This window comes from Rhinolophus ferrumequinum, chromosome 12, assembly GCF_004115265.2.
Source record: "Rhinolophus ferrumequinum isolate MPI-CBG mRhiFer1 chromosome 12, mRhiFer1_v1.p, whole genome shotgun sequence".
In the NCBI taxonomy this organism is placed as follows: domain Eukaryota; kingdom Metazoa; phylum Chordata; class Mammalia; order Chiroptera; family Rhinolophidae; genus Rhinolophus; species Rhinolophus ferrumequinum.
The window spans coordinates 50,189,577-50,212,933 of NC_046295.1; the positions used below are offsets into that span (position 1 = coordinate 50,189,577).

At 39.4% G+C, this 23,357-nt stretch overlaps 1 protein-coding gene across 1 annotated transcript; it reads right to left on the reverse strand.

Moving 5' to 3' along the window:
* Window positions 1-263: 263 nt before the first annotated feature.
* Window positions 264-23,136, reverse strand: SMU1 (SMU1 DNA replication regulator and spliceosomal factor). Its single transcript, XM_033121974.1, has 12 exons — window positions 23,020-23,136; window positions 19,987-20,197; window positions 18,532-18,684; window positions 17,409-17,519; window positions 11,744-11,872; window positions 10,199-10,318; window positions 8,796-8,912; window positions 8,042-8,169; window positions 7,348-7,474; window positions 4,631-4,798; window positions 2,827-2,979; window positions 264-1,602 (listed from the first exon to the last, which is right to left on the reverse strand). Exons 1-12 carry the CDS (start codon window positions 23,043-23,045, stop codon window positions 1,504-1,506), a joined length of 1,542 nt encoding a protein of 513 aa, XP_032977865.1. The 5' UTR covers window positions 23,046-23,136; the 3' UTR covers window positions 264-1,503.
* Between the last annotated feature and the right edge of the window lie 221 nt (window positions 23,137-23,357).

Consider the following 23,357-nt stretch of genomic DNA (forward strand, 5'->3'; position numbering starts at 1 on the left):
CATTCTGTCAAACAGCTGCAGGTTTTTATGGCTAAAAGAAAGGTCTTTGGTACTTTCTAAGAACTCTCCCCACTAGTTTGTACCTAATAAATGCTTGTCATGCGGGGTCTCTGGTCCCACGCCCCACATAAGAACACAGGATATGGTGAGGCCAAAAAGGGACACCCATGGAGCCATAGAGAGGGGAGTCACACCACTGTCGTCTCTCTAGTGGCTGGGTTGGAGACACAGAAAGCAGGAGCCACAGGAGCCACATGATCCACAATCTGCCAGCCACTTCTCTGCCAACCAACAACCAACCCCTTGCTAACTGCAATCCACACTTGCCAGCCACCATCCTCTTGCTAGCCCCCCATTTGTTGCGAGCCCCGCATAACCACAAGTTATATTAGTGGCCAATGGCTCACTAGCTGACGGCCAACTAGCCACAGCTGATAGCCATTTACTACCCAAGTGAGCACCTTTCCATGTGAGAGCGAGAGCCTGGAAACCACTCCTGGCTCTGTGCCTACAATGCTAAAATTAAAGGGATAAAATAACTACACAAACAAAGGTCCCACTTTCTTGAAATAGTTCCTAGCACAGCACCTTCACATATCTACATAGGCACTCCATCGTTCAACATCCTTTAGTTGAAACATAAGAGACACGTGCAAAATATTTTCAAGTGTTATTGGCTTAAGTTTTTTCCTTTAGCTAAGGGGTAATGATGCACATAGCAAAAAAGACTTCAAGTCTCAGGTCCTCTGCTAATTTTTCTTTGGACAATAGCACATTTTCAATGCCAAACCCCTCTTCACATACAAAAGGGAGATGTCAAAACTGAATTCTCATGGATCCTGCAACTAGTTCTATCCAGAAGATGAACATGACATTCTCTGGAGTTGGCCAGAACATGAGAGAAGGCACAACTAGGAAGGAGGAGTAGACAGATGGGAGCAGTGAAATGAGCTCCTATGCAACATGCAACCTTTTCGGTCTCTATTCAGGAACTGACTTCCTGCTATAATTAAGATTCAGGGATAATGTGGAGTCCCACCCACCTTAGATTCTAAATAAATATGTTAACTAGATAAGCACTTACTTCCATTTAAAAACAGCCTCCAGAAAGTTGTAAAGTTTATTATCTAAAAAAAAAAAAAAAAAAAAAAAAGATGGAACAACAAATAGCTACTGAATATGGGGATAGTTCATTTACAAATTTTACTATAAGGAGGCACATTTTAATCAGCTTTTCAAATAATCAAAAGATTAATTTTTCCTAGAAATATCAGTGTTGCACTCTCCAAGTAAAAAATTACTGAAAACATTGACTGTTCCAATTAGAAACAAACGAATACCTTAAAAACATATAAAAAGGTACTACTTAAACATGAATTTTCACAAGCTTATTTCTGTGTCTAATTTACTCAGAAAAGCTGGCCAAAAAAAAAAAAAAACCACATGAATATGTCTTCATTTAAGTACATGCTCTCAAGCTAGTTTAAAAAGAAAAAGGTCAAATTAGGGTTTCCAGAGCTTTAGGAGTCCATCTTCACTGTAAGTAGCAATCAGGTTCTGATGAGGATGGTGTGCGATACCAATCACATCCTTCTCATGAACCTGGAAAAAGTAAAGCACAGGATTAGGGAATATAAGTATAAAAATCACCCTGAAGAGGCTTCCAGACCTGACTGGGAGAGAGGAGGGAAGCTGCCACTTTCACCAAAGGAATCAAACATAAGGCAGTCTCAAAGAGGGCTAAGCAAGCAAACCAAAACCTCAAATGAGGCCATCACATTGTGCAGATTTTTTCGTAACGTGTGAATAACTGTCCCAAATCATTTTTGCACTAAAGCTGATCCTAGTCATCATCACCATTTTATAAATTCTAGGCGAAGACACTGAGACCAAATGATTCCTTCAACTCAGTGAATTTGGATTGTCCAGGCCACTCAAGACACTCTCCACCTCACCTTGCTTTGCTCACATCACATCTTAACGCTGTACTGGCGGCTTCACCGGGCAGGTGTGCCAAAGTTCACTCAAGAATGACACGAGAGATGATTCTCTAATATTGGTATGCACATCATTTTTCATACGTTCACCATACCACCATACCGTAACTTCTTTCTGGACCACAGAAGATTATATCTTCCCTGCCCCCCTTGCATTTAGGTATGGCCATGTGACTGAATTCTAACCAGAAAAAAAAAAGAGGAACAAAGTAATATAGGCCACTTCCAAATGTGGGTCTTAGAAACATCCCGTAAAGACTTTCATCTCTCTTCTGAGATCTTGGATCCCACATATTCCAAATGACACAGCTAAAAGATAGAGAAGGGCTATCAAACTCTTATCACGCGACACAGGAAAGCTTCCATTGTGTTAAGACACAGCTTCAGGGATTGGTTGTTAAAAGAGCATTAATCACTCCTTGCACTGACTCTTATACAGCTGTTTAACAGCATAATCAAATCAATTTGACAATAAAGTAAAAGTATTTTGCCTTTGAAACGAAGAAAACTAGCTGCATCTCACTCTCCAGGCCCCCTGAGGAAGATACGGCTGATCTGGTTGGCTAGACAGGCACATTCCCCTACGCCTCTGCTTTAGGTACACTCATCCTATCCACCTGAAGCCGAGGGCTCACTGAAGGATGACTTCTTGAGAGAGGAGGTAATTCCATACAATTACTTATGAGCCCTTTTTCAGTTAGTGATAAAAGTTTTATATTTTTTATACAGAGTTCACACTGACAGCAGTCTGGAAAAAGTTTACTTGAGTTCAGAAAGACACAAGCATTAACGTAATCTCTTTAGATGGCCTTAAGTCAATAATACTCACTGTCAATGTTCTCTCCAGTTTGCCAGTGACGGTGCTAAAACAGTAGAGCACAAAGTCCTCCCCTACACAGTAGATCCATTCGCCACGGGGGGAAAGGGCGCAGCAAACAAAGTCACCACCTTCTCTCTTACCAGAGCTGAAGCTTCTGACAATCTAGATCATACCACAGCCCAAGGCAAAAACAAAACATCTGAATTAACAGTTTTAATGCAGCAGTTTAAATGGACATCTTTACATTGTTATTTTGCACTTTGGTTCATTGTCATTTATAATTACATCACCAATTCTACTCATCATGTGCTAAATCCTCTTGCCTGGGAAATATTCACCAGATAGGCTATCTAAAGTTACTGGCAGACAGAAATTTAGATTTTGTATATCCCAAGTCCCCAATCCTGCTCTTTAGTCTACTGAACCAGTTTACCCTGAAGCAAATTCATTACCACACACACAACAATTTCTAAGTCAATATACCACTGGTTCTCAAAGCTCTAGATTCATGCTCCCCAGTTTCCGCTTTCTAACAGAATGAGATCTCTCCCCATTCAGGGTGGAACTGTCTCTAAGACCTTGCTTGCTCTATTTTATATACCATTTACAATCATCATAAATCAAGCTGGAAGAAACCAACCGCAAAAGGTTAAAAGTTTAAATACATACCATGATTCCATTTATACACCATTCTCAAAATAACAAAATTATAATAGTGGAAAACAGATCAGTGGTTAGGGTTGGTGGGGAGGGTTTGACTGTGTACAACATGAGGGAGTTCTTCAGGGGTGATGAAAACAGTTCTGTATCCTAATTGTGGTGTCACATAGAAAACTACACGTGATAAAATTTCATAGAAGTATTAACTTCCCACCTCAAAATGAATGCATATGAAATCTAAAAAAGGTTTGTATTTAACAGAATTGTACCAAAGTCAATTTCCTGGTTTTGATAATTGAACTATGGTTATGTAAGATGTTAACACTGGGGAAAGGGTACTCAGGAACTCTGTATACTGTTTTGCAACTTCTTTATGAATCTAAAATTATATTTGTTAAATAAAGGGTCTTTAAAAAATCAAGCAGAAAACTAGGAAGTGGGCAGCTATGGCTTCATGCAGGGGTCCAGCAGATATCACAGACCAGCCATCTCAACCATGGGTTCTAAACTACTAATTGATCAGTTATGCGGACTAAAGAAACGGAGAGAGTTCCATACACCAGCCCTTGGGTCTTCCCCATGCTCAGGAGAATCCCCAAGTGCCCAGGCCAATATTTCAGTAACACCAGGACACATTCTTAGGGCTTCAGACCTCAACCTTGATGTTTCTAATGTCCCTGGTGCTACAAAAGTGAGGTTCCTTGGGAACTATGCAGCTGTCCTGATTACAAACATGCATCATGAAGACACCATTGCCCATCTCCTATTAAGTTCCACGTAGATCATGTAGTAGCTAGGAGATGTCCCGAGTGGGTACTTGACATACTCTATCTCCCTCATTCAGACAGGAATTATTATCTTAAAATCTTCAGTGAGATTCTTAAGACGCTTAAAAACAGATTAGAGCCTCATTTATCCAAAGGATGGAAAAGAAAGAGCATAACATACAAACACTCTGGGGAAAGGAGATAACTTTTGAGAAGCCAAAGAGATGTTCTATAGATGTATAGTTTAAGCATCTGAATAACAAATACAGTGTGTGTGGTTTCTGGAGTGGTGAACCCATACTGGGTTACTGGAAGGGCCAGGACCGAAACATGCCGTTTTGGGAATGGCCCACCAGGGTCTGCAAAGACACTTTCTGAGCACGTACCTGCCCCTGCATGTTCATGATGACCACTGTGTTTGATCTGTTGCACACCACAAAGTGCTCTGGGTTTTTAGGAAGCAGGATCACACTGTTGACAGTGATGTCGGTCCCTGCAGTGCTGCCCAGGGACTTAAAGGTATTTGAGCATTCGGTGGTCTTCATATTCCAGATCTATGACACAAAAATTTAAAGCATAAACATTTTGGGGGGTGTAAGAATGTCTAATGTTTTGAGATTTAAAAAATAAAAATTAGATTATTAAAAAGAATAAAATTGACTCAGAAAAAAAAAAGTTCTTACTTGGTTTTCAGTCCAAATACCTAGCATTGCCATATGCATAGTTAGCACTTAGCAGCTATTTGCTGATTAATTGGTATAAAAAGTCACAAAGCTAAATAATAAAAACTTCATAAAATCTATGATCTTTTCTTACAAAGTTTTCCTAAAGTGCCACCTATCTCTTTTTAGATGTGTGTCATATGTTGTTTTGTTTCATATACAACCACAAAGCTGCCCTTACTGACATCGAAATAAAATGGGGCCATTTTAGAGTTACATGCTGGGGACCCTATCCTGAGATTCTGATTTGGGAAGCCTGAGGTGGGGCACAGGTGTGTACATTTTTACAAAGCTCCACAAATGATTCCAATGTACAGTTTGAACCACTGAACAGAAGTCACAATGTTACACACACACGTGGATGTGTGGAAGCGGAAGCCCCTCCTGGCCACTTGTATTACCTCTCCCAGGTCAACGTTTCTTCTGGTAATAGTTCTCTACCCTAACGCTTTTCACCTTGCCCTCAGGGTTTTATGACCTGAAGCAGTTAAATCAGACATCATAGTTACTGACACCTGAGATGTGCTTAGAGAAGAGATGACCCAAATATTGATTATAGGGCATTGCCTGGACACCACTCACTTAATGAGATATAAAAGCCTCAAAGGCACGGACTATATTGCATTTCCTCTGTACCTTCAACAGAGCTTTAGCACAAAACAGATGTTGAATACCTATAAATGGAGGAAATAGTTGTCCCACTACCGTGTTTACCCGAAAATAAGACCTAGCCGGACCATCAGCTCTAATGTGTCTTTTGGAGCAAAAATTAATATAAGACCCGGTTTTATTTTACTATAATGTAAGACCGGGTCTTATATTAATTTTTGCTCCAAAAGACACATTAGAGCTGATGGTCCGGCTAGGTCTTATTTTTAGGGAAACATGGTAGTTGCGCCAGTGTTGATTAAACACTATTATCATCTGTCCCAATCTCCTCTCTAAAGCCCAGTTACCTAGGAGAGAAGTGAACATTTTAGAGACCAAGAGTTCTAAGATTTCTAGTGTTTTCTGTCCAAAATGTCAGGGAGATGCTTTACCCCACGCGTTGCAGAACTAAAGGAAAAGACCTCAAAACAAAGAGGCCTAGATAAATGACCTCCCGATGGCATTTTACACATTGTAAGGCCCTATACATAGCACAAAGAGGGCAAATCTCATGACTAAAGTACTAAGAGCTCAATGTATTTCCCCATTCATCCCGAGGAAGAGTACATCTCCTGCCCTCCGGTTTCTGGTTCGATTCCCAAGCCATAACAGGCAACCTCAGAGGGCTGTTTAGGTCATTTGCCTCAAAGCACTCACTTACATAAGGAAATTGAAAAACGGTCCAGAATGTAAATGGAGTGTCTCAAAAATCTCCAGCAATTTCCTCTTTGGATTTCTCATCTTTTCTAGGAAACAAGGCCCTCTTAAAACAACTGAATCTCTTAAGGTATTAAAGATCCAGTACTTTCAGCTGAGAGCTTAGGGCAGTAAATAAGTATCTGAGAGGGGGCTTATTATACTCTACACCTATTCTATTCTTCTGCAAATGCTGTTAGGAAAGCCCTAAAGCGGGGGTCTGGGGTGGGATGAGGCCATGCAACAAAAAAGAGATCTATTTTGGGGCGGCCGGATGACTCGGTTAGAGCGCGAGCTCTGGACAACAGGGTTGCGGGTTCAATTCCCACATGGACCAGTGGGCTGCACCCTCCACAACTAGACTGAAGACAACGAGCTGCCACTGAGCTTCTAGAGGAGCAGCTGGATGTCTCAGTTGGTTAGAGCTCGAGCTCTCAACAACAAGGTTGCCAGTTCAATTCCCGCATGGGATGGTGGGCTGCGCCCCTGCAACTAAAGATTGAAAATGGAGACTGGACTTGGAGCTGAGCCGTGCCCTCCACAACTAGACTAAAGGATGACGAGTTGAGGCTGGTGGGCCCTGGAGAGGCACACTGTTCCCCAGTGTTCCCCAATAAAAAAGAAAGAAAGAAAAGAAAAATTGGGGTAAAAGACATTTAAAAAAAAAAGAGATCTATTTCTTTGGCCACTGAGCCCTTTGTGAATTTGACTGTTGCAGGTGGACCATACCTATGGCAAGATCAAATTTAACCACTGTAAATGGGGGATGACTCAAGTTTAGGTTCCCACACCCTTCCTCTGTTCCTACACATGATAAAGTCTGTTTTCATTTTATAGATTTGAGATTTGAGGTTCCTAGGGGAATAGGAATTATCCACAGAATATTACTATTGTCTCAGACTCACCTCAATTATAACTCAAGTAGCTAGTCAAGAGGCTTACGCCACCACAATTAAAACAATTACCACCAATGAAAACTGCTCAAAGGGCAAAAATGAAATAGACACCCCAAAATAAACCAGTAGCAAATACTTAACCTTTACAGTGCCATCAGAGGATGCACTAATAATATAATGTCCATCTTGTGTAAATGTTGCTTCGTTAACAAAGGAAGAATGGCCACGAAATTCCTTCAGAGTTTTCCCAGATTTTAAACCATGAATTCTATCACAAATAAAAGAAAATGAAAAGAATAATCAATGTTCTATATATTATCTTTGGGACCAAGTGCTGCATGCATTTTAGATGAATTATAGAAGCCTATTATGTGAAGAAAGCGGGCTATGCAATTATGTATGCAGTATAATTTTCATTGTCAAGCAATCAAACAAAACCAAAACAAAAGGTGGGAACAGAGACTAGAAGAAAATATGCCAATAATACCATAAACTTCTGTTTAGGGCCAGACTTCTAGGTCTTAGCTGGGTCCCAGGAACGTGTATTTGTAATATGCCCTCTAAAGTGATTCTGATGCAGGTGGGTCCACAGACCACACTTTGAGAAACATCAAACACTGCTATAATCTTTTTCTAATCTCTCTTCTGGGTAGAGACGCAAATGGAGAACATAATAGCACTGTGTCAGCTGTACTCTGAGGAAATTAAATCTCTCATATACCCTCCTTCTCCACATAGCACCATCCTGGTAAAAGCATAAGGAATCACTAATACCTCCCTCCAGAGCTTCATCACATCAAACTCAAGTGAGGGCAACTTGAAGATTCTTACTTACCTAATTGTCTGGTCAAAAGAGGCACTAAGGATCTGACTGCTATCCTTAGAAAAGCTTAGACAGGTAACACCTTTACTGTGTGCCCTTTCAAATCTCCTTAAACACTGTCCACTTTGAATCTTCCAGACCTTTATAAAAAAAGGAATAGTGAAAACTTGTAAATAAAGTGTCCCACTAGCCCACAGGCCAAGCAAGATGCCATGCTCACAAATGTACTAAAACAACATTAAAAATGCATGCTAATAGCTGAATAAGATATGTCGGGTCCACATAGCACAATGATAGCTGAATCCTGTGAAACTTAAACCTCTTTCCTTGTAAATTATTAAAACAAAAATTTAGACGCTAAGTTCACTTAGCAAAGACCATTTCTGTATTTTATCTAGCCCAGGGCGTTTTACCAGCAATTAAATACAAGTCAGAGCTTATCAGCTGCAGACCATCCCATTACCTTAAAAAAAAAAAAAAAAAAAATACAATACATCATATTATACTTAGGTGAGCCAGGGTGGTACAACAGAAAGGGCACGAGCAAATCTAAAAGGAAGCCCCAGATCTATCACTTACCTAAACAAATTACTGGACCTCCCTAGGCAGAATTATTATTAGGATTAAACTAGAAAACGTGGCTAGCACAAAGTTGATGCTCAAGAAACAGTACCTCTTATTAAGCTGAATATCATATGTAGGACACTACCTCATCACAAAACTCTCAAAACGTCTACATACAAGAGTTTGTGCCACTAATCCATACCTTGATTTTTCCATCTTGGGCCCCAGTTGCTAACATTTCTGTATCTCTGCTGAAACACATGCAGAGAACAGCATCATCCATCATCATGAAGTTATCCTGGGCCTGGTACTTCAGATCCTAAAAGAAACAATGATAAGCAGTTACCAAATTAGCAACACAAAAACCCAGTTACCCCAGATTTCTACAAACTCTCTAAAAGCAAGGTAATGGCTTGTACCTAATCTCAATCTCCAAAGCAAATAGTAGTGCCATGCACATATGTCCTAATGAACAACTGATAATGCTGGGAATAATTTTACACAATTCAAACTAATAGTGGAAAAAATGCCAACATAATGCCCTACATCTTTTGCTTACTGATCTTTTCTAAGCAAAATTTGCCTCGTTTCATACTGCACATCTTTAGTAAATCTGAATTTATTTACCTTAGGGGTATGATGTGAAAAACTAATGCTTTTTTTGCCAAATTGTCAGCTACTTTTCCTTAACCATGTATTAACTAACCTATTTGTGATGTTTCTGTTATTATCCATTATTGTTCCAACTGAAGTATCTTTAATTTTTTTCTAATTATAAACTGAGAGTACTTCATGGTTTATAAAAAGGCAAACTATAAATGTAAAGTAGAGAGTAAAAATTACTCATAAATCCACTACCAAGAAGAATTTGCTCTATGATAAAGATTACATTTTAAATCAGTGGGTAGTCAATACACAGCTATTTAGGGAAAAAATTAAGTTGATCTACACCAACTTTATCCCCCTAAACAAATTTCAGATGGATAAAACATTAAACATATAATGAAACACAAAAGGACTAGAAGAAATTGTGGAAGATGGATAAATATGACAATACAAAAAATTTTAGTCTATAAAGCAAAATCATAAACTAATTCAAAAGACAAAAGTCAAAACTAAAAATATTTGTAATAATGCATATTACAAAAGTTGATTTCCTCAAACTGTAAAGAGCTCTCACAAATCAGTTAAAAACACTCCAAAAGAAAAACAGGCAAAGGATATGAACAGGCTTCACAAAATAGGAAATAATGGTGGCTTTTCACTTATAAAAAGATACTCAACTTTCATTCATAACCTAAGAAATACAAGTAGTACTACAATTAGGTTAGATTAGAAATAAAAATTGCTTATGTATACCCAGAACATTCCAGGAAGGTTACACAAGAAACTGGTAACCCTGGATGGACTAAAGAAAGGAACTGATCAGCTGAGAGACAAGGGTGGGAGTGAGACTCTTTATTGAACAACTTTTCTATTTTATAAAATATTCTATCAGAGATGTACGTATCACCTATTCAAGACATAAATTTAAACTGTAGAAATAACAATTAAAAAATAGATAATTCTCCCACTAGAAAAGTTAACATATTTTATATACTTTACCTTCCTGATTTTTCCAGTTGTAAAGTTCCATACTTCAATGAATCCATCAACAGACCCAGTGACCAGATACTGACCATCTGGAGAAAATCGAGCACACTCCACATGTGATTTCTGACCAAACTGTTTCAAATGAAACAATGAAACAGATGCATTTTTATCTAGTGGACTTAAAGCAATTCCTATTTTAATCTTTTGAGAAACCATGCCCTAGCATAAAGTCATAGCTAGTTATTATTACAAAGTTTTGGAGGGACGTTTCTGTACCTGGACACAGGGAGATTGTGGATATATTTTCTCTAAGCAGTTTCACGTCTAGGCTCTCGGCTGAAACCAGTTTTTTAATGTGAAACTGATTATTTCCAAAGAAAAGCAAAAAAACTACCTTAGCATGGAATTCAGAACAAATAATCCTGTTAACTCAAACAATAAATTTTTACCAGAACCAGCCACTGTCAGTATGACTTTTACACTCAACTTAATATGACATAATATGTCCCTGTTATGCAGCTGGAGAAAAAAAGTTCATTTTTTCAAAGTAAATGTTCTACACTATTTTATAAACAAATTTTCCATCAATTTCTTTTCATGACCTTCATTTAATCAAGTGATAATGTGTGACAGAGAAGTAATTAAAGCTGCTATAGACTGCCCGAGAAATGTACCCTAAGCATTTACCAGCAGTCATGCTCCCAGTAGCAGGTGAAAACTACAGGACATTAGACAGATGAGAACAGAGAAACGCTGTTATGAATTTCATTTTAAATGCCAAAAAGGAAAGTGTTTGTAACAAAAATTTTAGCCCAGCAGTATAATTATATGGATTTCTATTTTTCTCAAGGTTTCAGCCAGGATAAAAGTACTGCTCGAAAATATCTTTACACACAAGTCAAAATGTAAAACCCAGAAAAGACAAATTCAAAGCAAGCAAAAGTCAAAGATTTGAGGAATACGAATTATTTTAAAACCCATAAATTCAATGGGAGCAAAAACCCAAAAAGAAACTATAACATAAAGTAGATGTTGAAGTAGCAAATATGCTTGTAATTCTGGGAACTGCAGCAATTACTTGATTGTGTTTTTTCCTAGAAGAGTCTCAGATTTTTTTTTAAAAAAAAACCAGCCGTAAGATGATAAAAGTTATCTTGTTCAAACACCACACAAGCCCACTTTACAATCCATGCCTGGTACTTTGCCTGACTGAGGCAGGCAAAAACACAAATACCGAACAAGACAAATATATTAGAAGTGCATAGTCAGTCCCAGGCTTAACCAAAAGGTTAACCATTCTTCCAAATGCAGGCTTCCTGGGAGCAAGGGCAGACGATGGGCCAGATGTCAACTGTATGTCTACTTGGTTATATATCTGATATGTGCCAATGCCAGGCCACAGGACCCCAGGGGTCACCAACCGCAACCCTGAATGTTGACAGAGCTGGAGAATGAATTCTGCTCGCAACCCAAGCTTCTGGCATAGGACCTAGCTGGGCAAGCACATATCGAGTCCTCAACAAATAATTACCAACTGCTGAGTGTCTAAGGTCCTACCTTAATATGCCTGCTCAGCTGTGTAGGAAACTTTTCTTCTTCTACATCTTTGACAGCTGCTTTGCCTCGGAACAAATCTATGGTCATGCCAGGAGGAAGCAACCCCTGGTGCTGCTGCCACTTCAGTGCCTATGAGAAAAGAAATGTACAGTAATCTACTTGGGTGCTTTTAAGATCTGATCCTCATTGCTCAGACAAAGCCAAGCCCGTAAGGATGAGTGAGGTTCACAGGAAACTGAGCCATCCAGACCCAACCATCTCTGGCCACCTAAACAACATAATCTGTGCTACTCTGTGTGTTCTATGAACACCGGCTGAGCTCAGGGTGGAAGGGGACTCTGAGAGCCAATAGGTCCATCTTTCCACACCTATTTTCTTATAGGTGTGACTCTTATAATAAAACAAAATTTGGAAAACAGAAATCTCCCATAGTGCCAACATCCAAATACAGCCACATTAGCATTGTATATTACTTTCTAATATTTCCCCCCTTACACGTATTTAATTAACATAGCTGTAATTATACCATATGTAAAATTTTATATTCTCCTGTTTTCACTTAACATCAGATCACGCTATACCGTAACTATCATTTCCATGGCTATAAAATATATTCTATCTAGTGGATGTTTAACAGTTTATTTAATTAATACATTAATGGACATTTACACCACTTCCCATTTTTCACTAATCTAAATAATGCTACAACAAACATCTTCGGACATGCAGCTTTTTCTATTTTGGGGATATTCCCACCTTAGAATAGATTCCTAGAATAGGAATTATTGAATCCAAAAAAGAAGAATACGAATGGTCAAGGCTCTTGATATATACTGCCAAACTGTTTTTCCAAAAAGTTGCAACTTCAATAGCGCTCACAATTGCATTATGGACAGTGGAAAAATCATGGACTTTGGAGACAGATGTCTCTAGGCTAGATCATTTGCCAAATGTTATTTTGACTCCCAATTTCATTAACTGAAAAAGTTAAAAAAAAAAAAAAAAAAAGCCTAATTCCCAGAGCTGCTGAAAGGATATAACAAAATAACGTATGTAAAGTCTACGTAACAGGCATATGATCAACGTCCATTCCTTTTCCCTTTGTTATATCAAAAACACAACAATGTTAGATATCATTTTTAAATTTTGCTAATTTAATGAGTGGAAACTTATACCCTGCTTTAATTTAGTCAGCTCTCCGATTAGTTTGAACTTTTCTTCAAGTTTATTAACTACATGTATTTCCTCTCCTGTTTACCATTTATTCACATTCTTTGCTCAAGGATCTATCATAGTCTTCCTATTTTTCTTATCAATTTGTGAACTTTTAATGTGATCAAGGTATCTATTATTTATTATTTGCAGAAAGATTTTTTTTCCCAATCTGCCTATTTTTGATTATAGCTTTATAGCTTTCTTTTTATCTTAAGTTAAACTCTTCAGTGATTAAATTTGTTGACCTTTACCTTGGTGTTTATTCCCTAATCATAAGAAGTCCTTCCCTATCAGGAAGTTTGATATATCGAGGTGCCAACAAAATGTATACTCATGACTTGTAGTCATCTTTTGTTATCAGTATATACTGAGTATTACAATTTTAATAGTTTTTGCCTTTCTTAAAATGTGCGTACATTTTTTTGGCACCCTCTGTATTATCTTCTAGTTTTCATATTTTCTTAAAATATTTAACTTTCAATCTATCAGAAATTATGCTCTATAAAATATGAGAGAAGGCTCTGAATATAACCATTTTCCTCCATTCTAAAGTAAGTGCCCCAACACCATAAACTGAATAATTTTTCCCTACTCCTTGGTTTTGTGACACTGCCATGATCTTCTAGTAAATTCTTATAAACAATGGGATCAGTTTCTTGCATTGTTGTTGCACTGGTTGCAACAGATATTCTTGTGCTAAATACCAAAATGATTCAAACTACGAACCCTCATTAAATGCTTCAATATTTCTAGGACTAATATGCTCTCAACATTTTTCCTTTTTAAAATTTCTTTGATGAACGTGCTTCCAAGTTTATTTTTCCAGATGAACGCTAGACTTCTTTTGTGAAAGAGTTCTAATCCTATTTGTGATCTTTATTATAATTGCCGTAAATCTAAGAACTGACATTGACAATCAGTCTTACCTAGGAAAATAACTGTTTCACCATTTATTCAAATCTTTCACTTCTCTTGTAAGTTTTGAAGGGTTTTTGCCTTTTTTAAAAATGTAAATCATCTACAGAAAACAAACTGAGGAGAGTGGGGTTGGGGAGCAGGGTGAAAAAGGTGAAGGGATTAAGAAATACAAATTGGTAGTTATAAAATAGTCACAGGAATGTAAAGTACAGCATAGAGAATATAGTCAATAATATTGGAATAACTATGTACCATGCCAGGTGGGTACTAGACTAACTGGGGGAATCACTGCATAAATTATATAAATGTCTAACCACTATGCTATACACCTGAAACTAATATAAAATAATATTGAATGTCAGCTGCAAATGAAAAAAAAAGAAAAAAAAATAGGAAATCGGGGCCAGCCCGGTGGCTCAGGCGGTTAGAGCTCCATGCTCCTAACTCCGAAGGCTGCCAGTTCGATTCCCGCATGGGCCAGTGGGCTCTCAACCACAAGGCTGCCAGTTCAACTCCTCGAGTCCCACAAGGGATGGTGGGCTCCGCCCCCTGCAACTAAAATTGAACACAGCACCTTGAGCTGAGCTGCCGCTGAGCTCCCGGATGGCTCAGTTGGTTGGAGCACGTCCTCTCAACCACAAGGTTACTGGTTCAACTCCCACAAGGGATGGTGAGCTGCGCACCCTGCAACTAGCAATGGCAACTGGACCTGGAGCTGAACTGCACCTTCCACAACTAAGACTGAAAAGACAACAACTTGACTTGGAAAAAAGTCCTGGAAGTACACACTGTTCCCCACTAAAGTCCTGTTCCCCTTCCCCAATAAAATCTTTAAAAAAAAAAGAAAATCACCTATTTCCCACAAAAGTGAGAGCTACAATTTTTATAGTGTATGTTGTTGCTATAAACAAGAGCTTTTTTTTTTTCACTGAATTTTCTAACTGGCTACTGCTGATATATAGAAATTAAATCAACTTTTGTATTATTTTATATATGGCAGTGTTACCAAACTTGTAAATTAATTATACAGTTATTATAGTTGAAATATATAATGCTTCTAAATATTAGTAGTTTTCTTTATTTCTTCCCAAAATTCAAGTTACTTGTTTTTCATGTTTTACTGCAATGACAAGAAAACTTGTATCTCCTCAGGGCCTCTCTCCAATCAATGTGTACTCTCTGCCGGCCTTTACTCTTAGTCTATAATAGTTTCAAATCACTTCCATCTTTAAAAAAAAGAAATCCCCTCATTTGCTCTCTGTTCATTAACTATTGCCCTCCCCTCCCCCCACCGACATCATTTTCCTTTAACAACCAATCTTCAAGAGCCATTTAAATTCAATGTCTTCACTTCTCAGTTAATTCAAACCTAACTCATTGCAACATAACTTCTGCCCCACTTTCCACTGGAATGCGTCTCAGATATCCCAAAGCCAAAACCAAACTGCTTTCTGAACCTAAACTTCCTCATGTTCTCTGCTGCTCTCGACCTTGATGACCACTCGTCTTCCTGAAACTCGTCTCTTGGCTTTTCTAACGATATTCCCTTGGCTTCCCTTTTATCTCTCTGGCTGTTCCTTTCTCTGTTCACCCTGTTGACTTTAAGTGCTCCCTACAGTTTTCTTCTCACATTTTTACCTTTCTTATTCTACATGCTTTCCCTGGGGAATCATACTTACATCTACGGCTTTAACCACTATTGCAATTTATAAGTCTCTAACTAGCCAAAACCTCATGGGTGAGGTCCAGATTCACAAATCCCAGTATAGCAGTCCCCCTCATCCACGGGTGATAAGTTCCAAGACCCCCCATGGATTCCCGAAACCTCACATAGTACTGAACCCTATATATACTATCTTTGTTCCTATACATATATACCTATGATAAAGTTTAATTTCTAAATTAGGCACAGTAAGAGATTAACAACAACCAATAAAATATAACAATTATAATATACTGTAATAAAAGTTATGTGGATGTGGACTCCCTCAAAATATCTTATTGGACTGTACTCACCCTTCGTCTTGTGACGATGTAATACAATGCCTACGTGATGAGATGAAGGGAGGTGAATGACATAGGCATGTGATATAGTGTGAGGCCACCACAAGGATTACTTAAATACAAGCACTGGGATACTGTGACAGTCCATCTAGTACAACCAGTACAGCTACTAAGTGACTAATGAGCAGTAGCGTATACAGCGTGGATACATTAGACAAAGGGGCGATTCACGTCCTGGGTGAGATGGATCAGGATGGTGCAAGATTTCATCACACTACTCAGAATTTTCCATTTAATATTTTGACCCCAAGTAACAGAAACCACAGAAAGTGAAACCGCGGATAACGGAGGACTACTGCACTGAAACTGGACATCTCCACTTGTATGTCCCACAAGAACTTCAAAATTAGTACATCCAGAACTGCTGCCCCTTCTCCAGTTTCTCCCTCCATCCCCAAAACAACCTGCACTTCTTGTATTCTTTATCAAGTCACTCAAGCCAGAAGCCGAAAACGGCAACTCAGAGCAAAGCCTCACTCACTCCTCACATCTAACCAATTAAATGTGTAGGAACATGTGCGTTTATTTCTACTTCCTCCAGAAACTCCCCTAAAGTGACAATAATAAAAGAATAAAAAGAGTACATAGCCAAAAAGACAAAGAGAGAATGAAAGAAAACAGCAAAAGAGAAATGTTAAATTTCAGAAACTGAAAAGTGACTGAACCAGTGGCAACCAAAAGAACTGAGAAAAATGAAACCTAATTATACAAGGCGGGGATGAGGAAGCCACAAAAAGCAAGCCAAACTACCTTGAAAACTCCAAAAAGTTTTAGGAATTGGAGACACCAAACACCCCTCAAGGGTAAGGCAGGAGATGAGGTAATGACAAAGTCCGTATTAAGAGCAATTAGCTCCCAGGGCCTCGCCCAACAACTATGCCATCAGGTGACTATCTTGCCCCCGTCTCAAGAGAAGTCAGGTGGTTTGTTCTGTTATAAAACATCTATCACTCTAGGTAGCTTTATAATAATGACAACAGTAGTAATACTACTACTAATAAAAAAAAATCCCGATCAGCAGCTACCATTTACTAAGCTGTTTACAAGGTGTCAGGAAACACAGGAAATGCTTTAAGTGCTATATGGATTGTGTCATTTAATCCTTCCTACAGCACCATTAGTAAATGGAATCAGAAAAGTCAGGTAACATGCCCAACACCACAATGCTAGCGAGAGAGCTTGGATTCCAACTAGGGTAAACATTTGTTCCAATTTGCCTGGCACAATGATTCACAGCGCCCGCAAGTTATCCTGGAGGGAATGATCCATGATATGGTCACCCCAATTCTGATTCTAGAGCTTGTGCCCTTAACCACTCATCTATATACTGCCTCTCCCAGGAAAGATGAGGGTGGCATGGTACAGCTGTTAGTACAAGCGCCTCCAGTACTTAGGATGGCTGATTTCTTTAGCTCATACATATAGTTTACATACAGGGTATGTAATTTCAGTTTCAGACTTTAATCACCTGTCCCAGCAATGCCATGAGACGAGATGGAGGTACCACACTGACTTCACCAGCTAAGGCCTGGGCAATTGCTGCTCTTCTCTTCTCTTTGCTACTTCCATCTGGGTATGCCTGAAAAAGGAGAGGGAGGAGCATCATTTTCAAGAAACGACTATAAGATATAAGTGTGCTTATTTTAAAAAAACAACAATCATCATGCAGAAATATTCAAAAAGGAAAACATGAAAAGAAACTACCCAGTTAAACATGTAATTAATTAAATCAATTAGGTTTTTTAAACGACTTCCCAAGTCCATCCACTTGCATTTCAAAAGTATGAGCTAGGAGAAAACTGAGGTCAGCCAATCCATGCTATTATTTCTGAAAACAGTCCAAGTAAACCACGCCAACCCAGGGCTGTTTCCCAGAGTTTGAAAAATTTGCAGAGCCAAGGATTCTTTTATATTCTTTGGTAATTTCTTCAGTCAAATAACCCCCAGCCCAAAAGTTCTTGACCACTTCTAACAAATCCTGTCTTGGTAATCTAAACTTCTTTCCATTATCCTCCTGGTTTCTGTGAGTTTACCCTAACTTTCCATTATTCAACGTCTATTAAATTCTTCCTCCCATTTAGACTAGTAAAAGGCTGAGTGAGAAAGAATGAAAGTATACAATAAGGTATTGAAAGAATGAAGAGTATCAGTCACCATGTTCTACCAGTATGCATAATCGGCTGAGAAGTAAAAGCACGAGCTTCTAAGAACTAAAAGAGCTGGGAGGAAATGCAATGGTCAGGGACAAGGGACACAAATGCCCAGGGAATATACCAGCAGTCAGGTAGCACTTCAGAACCAGACTAGTGCTTGGGCTAATGGGGAAATGATTCCAGAATAAATATCCTGCTTCTTTACTAATTGACACACAATCCTCTAAAATAGGGTAGGCAGGGAAGGGAAGACCCTCCAATACTCAGAAAACAAGATTATTCCCTTTAACATATGCAAATTTCAACCAACATCTACAAAAAGTATCACTATTGAAAATTAAATCAAAATCACAAAACGTATCCAATAAAATGATCTTTACAATTACATTATTGCATGTTTTCAAAGTTAACAAGTTTCTTTTTTATTACCGTTCATACCTCACGAGGATCAAAATAAGACCTGGCCAAGAGGTTCTCCAGATGAATATACCGTTCTGGCTGCGTTTGTTTTAACATGATCATAGGGTCAGTCTGTCTCAGAAGTGACCTGGCAGCCCCCAATTCACGGAGCTCTATCAATTCTAGAACCACCTGGATAAGTGAAAGAAAATGGCTGTTTCAATGCATTCTCTTAGTAACACTTCTTTTTCAGTATGCAGAAATGGCCTGTCAAAGTTATTTCCAGTATTGGGAAATGCCCCTTTCACTAGCGTTTTCAGGTAGACACCTGAAGTAATTTAAGTAATGACTTCAGTCCTTCAACTTCCACCTCCATTTTTATCTACCAATCTCCTCTCCTCTCAGGCCACCTGTTCAGAATATAGATGCTGAAGAAAAATAAAGATGTTCGGAATATCTCCATGAACTCCATAGAAATCTTTCCCCAAATACCAAAATTCTCTTTGGGAAATTACTGAACTCTTATGGATTGTAAAGAAACCAACCAACTACCCTATTTTTATACACAATGCTAAATTCTTATTTCCAGAAAGTCCATTCTGCTCTGTTGTATAAATAATAAATGATCTTTTGTCCTGGTTTCCCGGCATGAAGCTTCTAAAACACCTGAAATTTTGCCAGTGATAGGAGTCTCTCCGTTATTAATGAGCCCCCTGCCTCTCACCTGAGTTTGTGCCAGGAAGCTAGCTCCGGATGGGGGCTGGTTACTGAAAGACCAACCATGTGGTCAGAGGGTTGAGGCACTGAGCCAACCCAACCTCCAGGAGTGCTGGGAAGCTGGAGATTGAATGAAACCCCAATAAAAACACCAAAGGAGCTTCCTGGTTGGTGAACACATTCATACACCAAGTGAGAAAGACACTGATTCCATGGGGAGAGGGCACTGGAAGCTCCTTGTTCAGGACTCCCCAGACTACCCTATGTGATTCTACATTTGGCTGGTCCTGATCTCTATCCTTGACAATAAAACTGCAATCATCAATATAGCGCTTTACTGAGTTCTGTGAGTCATTCTAATGAATTATCAATTCATGGGGACCCCCAAATTTGTAACCACTTATTAGAAGTATGGGTGGCCTGAGACCCCAAAGTGCAGCTGGTGTCTGAACTAAGGGCAATCTCATGGAGGACTGAACCCCTAACCTGTGGGGTCTGCGCTAACTTTGGGTGGTTAATGCCAGAACTGAATTGCAGTTAGTGTCAGAAAAATTGGTTTCAGAACAGTTAATGTAATGATCACTTAAGAAATAATTTCAATTTGGGAAAATCTTGGCTTTTCTAAGAGAGAAAAAATATACCAAGTATCACTCAAGCCTTGACAGTGTAAGTTTTAAGGACTGTTACAGTCCTTACAGTGCTTGAAGGAATGCACTTCCCAGTTAGGGGGCCCACAATAAACCAACCCACAAGGCTCAGCATCACCTCCACTCTTACCTGTTCATAGAGGTCAATGAGGGTTTTGTCTGGCAGTTTCAGAGACTGTATAGCCTGTAAAACAGTATCCCAGTGGCCACTATTAATGTCAGCCACAAAACTCTCAATGCTGTCCACGGTATTCAGGGACACAGTAGTCTCTTCCTGTAAGGTGGCTAAAGCCCGATGTAAACTGTTCTCCTTCAGGTACTGCATGATAAGACGGATCACACTGAAAGAAAAAAGCAAGTCATCCAGCTCAGGGATCCTCACTCACCAAAGAGGCCACAAAATAAAGCCCACCCCAGCTTATTTCTCTGACTCAACCGTCTTCCTTTCACTACCTACTATCCATTTCTTTATCACATAAGTAAAACTTTCCAAAAATCACAAAATCTAAGTTACAAGGGATGCTGGGAATCACCCAGTCCTACCTCCATCTCAAAATTAGGAGAACTGGGGTTCAGAGAAGGGAAATAATTTGTCCAAAGTCTCACAGTCATCTAGAAAGCGAGTTGGTTTCAAGGTGATTCTCTTACTTCCAAGGCCAGAGATCTTTTTATTATGCCAAGTTTTTTATTAATTTGTACAATTATATTGTTGCACACTGTAGTAAAATATTTAAACTTAGTCTAGTTATTGACACAAATACTCTTAATGCTTGTGGGATGATTTGGTCCATTTTTTAAATGACAGCCAAAAAAATGTGAATTGAGATTTTCTTAATAGGGATTTGTTGAACACAAATAAATAGAGCTACACTATATATAAAAGTAAAACAAAGCTGTATGTTCTCATTTGCAAACATAATACCTACCCAGTGCCCTTATTACCAAATTTTCTGAACAAGTGAATTAAAAACATTGTAAATTCAGTTCCCTAAGGAAAAAACGAGCCAGATTATTGCCAAATATTGAGAGAACAAACAACCACTTTCAACGTGTGCCAGAAAACTTACAAATTATTTAGAGTAAAATAGTTACAGTTAAAACTTCTTGATCTTGAACTTTAATAATGAGTCTTGTGAAGAAATCTTCCATATAGACTACAAAAGTTCACTGTACAATGCTGTGATACATTGTTTTCCTTCTCTTTCTTTAAAAGTACCTATGTGACTCACACTGTCTTTCTACTGGACAGCACTAGTATAGAAGGTTATACTGTTTTGGTTGGAAGGGATTTCAGATTGGAATTTAGTGAATTCCCTCTCCTGAGGAGAAATAATAATCATAGAACAGCCTATGTTTATTATGTGTTTACTATATACCAAGTACTATTCTAAGCATTTTAGATATGTTGATTCATTTACTCCTCAAAACCACTCTATGAGGTTAAGTTATTCCCATTACGTCCATTTTACAATGAGGATTTCACCAAGTAACAGAGATAGTGGAAAAATGAAGATTCAAACTGGCAGTGTGGCTCTTGAGCATACATCCCTGATAAAAAAGCAAATACCCTCTTCTTAAAAACCCCCTGCAGAAGGAAACTGATTACTGCTAGTAGTCTTTTCTCCCAGGGCCCCTTCAAGAGATACCCAGGCTTAGATCCCTGCTATTCTAGTACCTACTATCCTCCAAACTTAGCACACTTCCATTTGCACTCCCAAAATAAGACACTCTCCCGGTAAAGACCTCACATGTGACATAACCAAAATCAAATTTACTTCTTTCAAACACAAGGTAATACATGAAGAGCTAAAAGGTTTGGCGATTGCTGGGATTTGAATCAGAGTTCCGTCACTTACTGTGACCTTGGGCAAGTCAGTTATCTCTGTGCCTGTTTCCTCATCTGTTAAGAAAAATATCTGCCTTGAAAGCTTGATGAAACGGTTGACTATACAGCTTATAGCATGACTATCACAGAAAATACTTACTAAAAAGTAGCTATTATTACTAATAAAAATGTGCAGCAGCCCAAGGCTGGGAGATGGTCAGTGTCCACTATTATTCAGGCCCCAAAGCATGGAATCCTTTCCAACTTCAGCCCTGACTTAGTTGTCTTAACTCCAGCAAGTCTCTATCACTCTTCTTTGCTTTATTTTTCTCCACAACACTCATCACCATCTGATAAGCCTCATATTTTACTTATTGTTTTTGTCTGTTGTTTGCCTTCCCCAATCACCATGCACATTCTATTAGGGACAAGAATTTTTGTCTGTTTTGTTCACTACTGTGTCCCCAGGGTCTAGAACAGTACATAGTAGACTTCAATATTTGTTGAATGAATAAACCTCCATTCTTCCTATGGCAAGTCTTCAGGACAAGTCCTCTCCCTTACACTCAAGACACAAATGGTACATCTGATGATTTAATTAAGTTTGGCCAAGGGCAAGGTGGAAGACGGAGTCCTGGAGAAGTTCACTAAAGACCTCCTTTAGTCACTCATTAGTCCCTTATTCCCCCAAATTTATCATTCTTCTGGCCCAATCTCCAGATTGTCTCTCTCCTTTGTAGCTGCACAGGGCTCAGACTAGCCAAAATTCAGCACCAGATAGATAGAGCCTGATAAAATAGCTCGTCGTTCATTCTCTGCAAAGGCAGCAGTCGAGCCTCTGCGGTGAGCTAGGCACTGGGACTATACGGCGCCCACGCAAGCTAGTAGGGCAGACAGAGACACAGTGACAATACTGGGTTACGTGCTGGGCAGAGGAAAGCAAAGGAGCCATGTAAGCACAGAAGAAGTGAATCACACTTGTTTAACAGGGCGGAGAAGAACAGGAAGGCTTAGAGCACAAGACCCCTTGTGCAGATAATTAGAGTCAAGCGTGGATGCGTAATACGATCAGTCACACAGCGCGCCAGACCTCGGGTCTCAAGGCGTATCCCTTCTCCAGCCCCGCGCCGCCTCCCACCGGGCTTGGGGCTTCTCGTCCGCTACTTTCCAATGGGCCCGCGTCCGAGGTTGCCAGATGCAAGGAGCTTCTTTGTGAACAAGGAAATGCCCCCCCCCACGTCTTAGCCTCTCAGACGCCTCTGCCTGAGCACCTTCCACCCCGCACCCTTCACCTCCCGGCCCCCGCCACTTCGCGAACACCGCCACCGCAGGACTCACTCCGAGGACTCGATTTCGATCGACATAGCGTTATATTCACGGGCGCAGAGCCCACTCCACTCTCAGGCCTAGTCGCGCAACGCAGAACGACAGCTCCGGCGGCCGCCTTACGTCACTTCCGCTCGACGTCTGACGCCGGCCCTGACGGCGGTGTGTACGAAAGAGGGGCGTGGAGTACTTGAGGGGCGGAGCTTCGAGGGGATGTCAAAAGTAGGAGTGGAAGTGCCTGCTGAGGATTCTCCTGTCTCTACCCTGGAGGAAAACTGCTTGGAAGCACTGGTTTGGAAATTTTGCTTTCATCTGATGCAATTAGTTGATTAGATTTAAAGATAGGATTG